Consider the following 5,601-nt stretch of genomic DNA (forward strand, 5'->3'; position numbering starts at 1 on the left):
CTCAGATTTTTCGAGTATTATGTTTAAATTACTGCTTTAAAATGGAGTTGTGATTCATTTAGCAAACATTCCTCTTAGAACTGACTGTTTTACCTGTTGTTTTACATAAAATGCCTATAGAATTGTTAGAAAAGTTTATTTTTATGGATACTTTACTGTGAAAGTATTGCAATTGCATATATATGTTCATTTATTTTAATTTTGTGTTAGTTCTTTTTGCATTTTGCAGTTTTCCCTCATTTTATAGACACAGACAAACAATAGAAGCATAACTTTATTGACAACATGAGTCCAAACGGCTAAATCTGCCTCTACTACCTCTTGTAAGAATTCACAGAAACAAGAAAGAAAAGTTAATTCCACATATTTGCACCCTTTTACCTCAGATTATTGAGTATATGTTTAAATTACTGGTATAAAATTAATTTAACAAACATTTCTCTATTAGAAATGACTGTTTTACCTAAAATGCATATAGAATTGTCAGAAAAGTTGTATTATTTTATTGTTATGGATACTTTACTGTAGAATTATTGCAATTGCATACATATGTTCATTTATTTTAATTTTCTAATCGATATAAGTTCATAGATTACTTATCTAAGTTTGTGTTCAGGTTGAAAAAGTGTACAAAAGTGCTCTTTTTAAAACATTTAAAATTTGGTTGCTGTTTCTCTTTTGAAAATACGTGTTTTCTTTTTGTTTTGCAGACATTACAGGAGTAAATAGAGTATGGACTCATTTTAAACATAAACACAAGTGAGAATATTACACAAGTTGGAACAGTATGCACACGAATAGCTGAATAAATTCATAGTTTACTTATCTAAGAGTGTGTGTGTGTGTTCAGGTGTAGAAAAAGTGTACAAAAGTGCTCTTTTTAAAACACATTTTATTGCACAACCTTAAACATGAGTATTTCCAAAGAAACAATGCACATAATTCACTCACGTGTGTGTGTGTGTGTGTGTGTGTACGCTGGACTTACAGACGAGTTAAACAAGGAAAAAACATGAGGTTAAACTCATGTAAAACAGACTTCCACCCTGATCTGGACCCTAGCACACCTGAACCAGATCAAACCAATCAGGTTAAATCATCCTCACCTGGCAGGTGCTGCGTTAAAATACAAAGTTCATCTGACCACTGATATAATTCACGTTCATGTTTGCTGTGAATTGAATGCACCATTTCAACCGTCTCGATTTAAGACCCTTTAAGCTTCGGGTGAACTTTGGTTCTTCCATAAACAAGAGCTTTAGTACAAAGCACAGGAAAAAAAAAAAACCCTTTAGAGGTTTGTAAGTAATGAGGTTTTAAGAGTAATAGAATAGTGAATATACTTCTTAAGGCTAAACAACATCTACAAAGTAACCCGATGCATCTAATCAAAGTAAATGTTGCGTATACAACGTCCGTGAAGGCGATGGACAGACCCCCAAAAAAAAAAAAACGATAAAGAAACATCATTTTGTGCGTATATGAGCGGTAACGAGGAATGTTCCATTTATCGTTGTCGTGTTAAGAGCAGCTATACGAGTGACACGGTCGTGAAATGTCTTACTGAAACCCTCCGTTTTGACCTCTGACCCGTGTCCTAACGTTGGCCTGAGAACATGAATAAATACATTACGAGATAAAACATGATTTAACCTTCAGTGTCTGATGCAGGCCTGTCGTCACGCCACCGGTCAAACGTGGAATCGTTGAGTTAGTCGGACGTCTGTGGACGCCGCTACGTACAGACTTCACTCTCCCGGCTGCCTTTTTTTTCTCTCCGCGGTTGACCTCGTACTCAACCAGCAGCACAGCAGCGTCCAGCTCACAGCGCCCCCTTTCTTTCGTTCGTGTGTTTTTGTTCCTCCAGTACCCGTCGTCGTCGTTCATGCCCCGCGTCTCTCTTCGTCAGTGAGGTTTGGGAACATGGCCGTCCACGTAGAAGTTCCTGGTGACTTTGGGCAAGGTGAGCTGAATGCCGTCCAGCTCCGCAGTGAGAACGATCTGGCAACCCAGCCGAGAGTTCTCCTGAAGCAGGGGCGCCATGTCCAGCATGTCGTCCTCCCTAATCGACCACATCTCTATTAATATTCACCAGTAAATTATCATACACAGTTGTTTGTTTTGTTAAAGTTTAGCATACCTTTCTTCAGGTTCTGGCAGTTTGTCAAAATGGTCAGAGTCCACATAGACGTGGCATGTTGAGCAGGCTAACGATGCTTCACAGGCTCCTGAATACAACAAATTAGGTCACATTAACTGCCGTAAAAACCATCACGCTAAAAGCTTTAAATGCGTAAACACTCACCCTCCAATTCAATTCCATTCTTGTGTGCCAAATACAAGATGTTATCTCCCACTTTGGCCTGGACTGGAATCCTCTTGCCAGAGCGATCTACGTACACTACATTTACTCTAAAAAAGCAAAAATGACAGCAGTCAATAAGGAGGTGTGAAATACTGGACGGACAGCTAGTGTTGCAACATGGTCCTTATTCAGACAACTTTTTTGTAACCCAGTGTTATCAGAGGTTTACTGTGTATATAATGTGCCTGGTACATTTTTTCTCAAAAAATTGTAAAATTTTGGACGACATAGTATAGTATGACATTTTTGTCAAATTTTGGACCAATTTTTTTTTTTAATTTTACAAATATACTATACATAGTATAGTCTGACATTTTGGACCAAATTTTTTTTTGTTTTTAAATTGTCAAATATACTATACATAGTATAGTCTGACATTTTGGACCAATTTTTTTTCCTTAAAAAAAAATCAGTCAAATTTTGGACGTCATAGTATAGTCTGACATTTTTGTCAAATTTTGGACCAATTTTTTGTTTGTTTTTAAATTGTCAAATTTTGGACGACATAGTACAGAATGACTTTTTTGTCACATTTTGGACCAATTTTTTTTTTCAAAAAAAATTGCCAAATTTTGGACGACTTAGTACAGAATTACTTTTTTGTCACATTTTGGACCAATTTTTTTTTTCAAAAAAAATTGCCAAATTTTGGACGACATAGTATAGTGTGACATTTTTGTCAAATTTTGGACCAATTTTTTTTTTCCTCAAAAAATTGTCAAATTTTGGACGACATAGTATAGTATGACGTTTTTGTCAAAAAAATGTTTTCCAAAAAATTGACAAATTTTGGACGACATAGTAGTGTGACATTTTTGTCAAATTTTGGACCAATTTTTTTTTCCTCAAAAAATTGTCAAATTTTGGACGACATAGTATAGTATGATGTTTTTGTCAAATTTTGAACCAAATTTTTTTCCCTAAAAAAAGGTAAAATTTTGGTCCAAAATTATGTTCATCCAAAAATTGTGAAATTTTGAACAACATAGTATAGTATGAGGTTTTTGTCAAATTTTGGACAAAATTTTTTCCCCAAAACATCCTAAAATGGATTTGCAAATGTTCAAATCACATCTGTTTATAATGTTAAATGTATATTAATAGCTGAGTCCCTCTTGTGGTCATTGTGCTGAAGTTTTTTGAGAGAGAAAACTCTTGTTTTCATTCAGCCCCCGTTACTTGTTTCTCTCGCGAGATCTGGCCACACTGGTCAACACAAGGTCTGAACAGAACAGGATGTACTTTATAATAAAGTGACCAGTTAGTGAGTGTAGACAGACTAATGTTGTGTTGTGTTGTGTTGTGTTGTGTGCACACTTACACGTCCTCTGGCTCCTCTGCATTGGAGCTTCCTTCCTCACTGTGATAAAGTCCTTAAAGAAAAACAATCACAGTCAGAGTTGAGATAAGTTCGCGTCCTTCTGATAACAGAGGGATGTGGAGCATATGTTTGACTTGTTGCACAGTTTCACAATCTTATCCAGGAATTCTGACGTGAAGTTACACAAGTTTCTATTCTTTACTATGATATTTCGCGAACACCTGACATTTAAACCACGCCGGTAGCCGTAGATTTAACTACGAACAACAACAACAACCACTGAAAATACTCAGTGTAAACAAACAGTGCCAACAGTGTGAGCAGCCTCTGCTCCTGAAGCTAACGCTACTAGCTAACTGCCCCTCTCACTCACTCACCTATGGTGGTCTGTAAATGTCGGTTTATGGTGCGGCAGTTGTCGAAAGAGCCGCTCCTCTGTAGCGGAGCCGCGCCGTTCACGCAGCTCTTGGACCGGGACAGAGGACACGAGCTACAGTCCGGTATAACCCGAGAAAGTCTCAAAGTCAGACCCATGCTCGACCGGACTGCAGCAGCGGCCGCCATCATTCTGTTTTGGTCACGTGTCCGAACGCAGCCAATGACAAAGCAGCGCTGTTGTTTAGCGTGTGTGACTTCCTGGATGTAAATACGCCGCCCGCACAGCAGAGGGCGCTGTTGCTTCACATACTCAACATGGCTCTGGCAGTTACAAACAGTTAAGGTGCAAGTTATTAAGTTAAGTGTGATAAATAATACATTACACAGTACTTTAATATCACCGTGATATATTCGCATATCAATAAACAGGTGCACAAACTTTATAATCGAGTTTAAAAGGCTTTAATGCAGCTAACACGTCACAGTGACTAACAAGGTGGTTAGCGCTAACGAGATACTCTAGCGCCCTCTACAGGCACTAAGCTGCAATAGCATACAAAAGTCACTATAACAATTACCTCACTTATGTAATACTTGGTATTAAAAGTTATAAGGTACATTACTCATTATAATAACTTTATTAAAACAACAAATGTGTTGTTAACAGCTTCATAGATCATAAATGGTCTAAAATGTATCTGACTAATGTCAGTATCCAAAGATAATTGAGTTTGTGATATCAGTTAAATATATTATAACTCTTTTTGTAAGAAAAAGAAAAAAAAAGAGTCAAATTTCAAATTCAAATTTCCGATTCTGACTCTAAATCCCTTATTCTAGCAATAATGTTGCAGTATCGTGTCACTGAGTAACTTGGTTACAGAGCACATAACATAGAATAATAATAATGAGCCATGTCTGTAAGAGTTGTTAGTCATCCAAGTCTTTGTATACTCAGGTGTGTAGAGGGAAACATTTATAGACATAATGTTAGCCCCCCCCCCCCCCCCCCGGTTACATGACAACACTCCACCACATCAAAAACTCACAGGAATTTTGTAAACAAGGCTAAGAAGTTTAAACTGGACCAGTGGGAAACAATGGTGTCATACAAAGTACATATGTCACACCATATGTCTTTATTTTTTTAAGACTTTTGAAGACTTTTTTAAGACCATATTGAACACAATTTAAGACCAATTTCAAAACCATACTGGCAAAAAAGTACAAAAGGAAAATTGGAGCCATAAATCGTTCGGCTTAGCTGTGGGCTTCTTCGCTGCTATGCTAAGCTGTAACACACCGCCGCGCGCACACAGCACACTAGCTAGTGGTGCGCGATAAATTCTCCCCGGGCAGCACAGGTGACCTACTTTAGTTCCGTGTTGTTTCTCAAAAATAGAAACATTTCAAAGCGAGACGGAAGTTTATGCATGTTTTAAATAAAGGTAACGATTTCTAAGACCTTTCAAAATTGTATTTAAGACCTTTTATGAGATTTTAGGATCTATTCCAATTCTTGGATTAAAGACTTTTT

The 5,601-nt window shown here is 37.1% G+C and overlaps 1 protein-coding gene across 1 annotated transcript; it reads right to left on the reverse strand.

Moving 5' to 3' along the window:
• Positions 1-1,762: 1,762 nt before the first annotated feature.
• fdx2 (ferredoxin 2) lies at positions 1,763-4,253 on the reverse strand (the record flags this gene model as incomplete). The annotated part of the gene is made up of 5 exons (XM_083909196.1): positions 1,763-2,062; positions 2,141-2,228; positions 2,306-2,412; positions 3,687-3,738; positions 4,064-4,253. The coding sequence occupies 5 exons, from the start codon at positions 4,251-4,253 to the stop codon at positions 1,906-1,908; spliced, it is 594 nt and encodes a 197-aa protein (XP_083765322.1). The 3' UTR covers positions 1,763-1,905.
• Between the last annotated feature and the right edge of the window lie 1,348 nt (positions 4,254-5,601).

The sequence above is a fragment of the Microchirus variegatus genome (assembly GCF_963457635.1).
Source record: "Microchirus variegatus genome assembly, chromosome: 23".
NCBI classification, from domain to species: Eukaryota; Metazoa; Chordata; class Actinopteri; order Pleuronectiformes; family Soleidae; genus Microchirus; species Microchirus variegatus.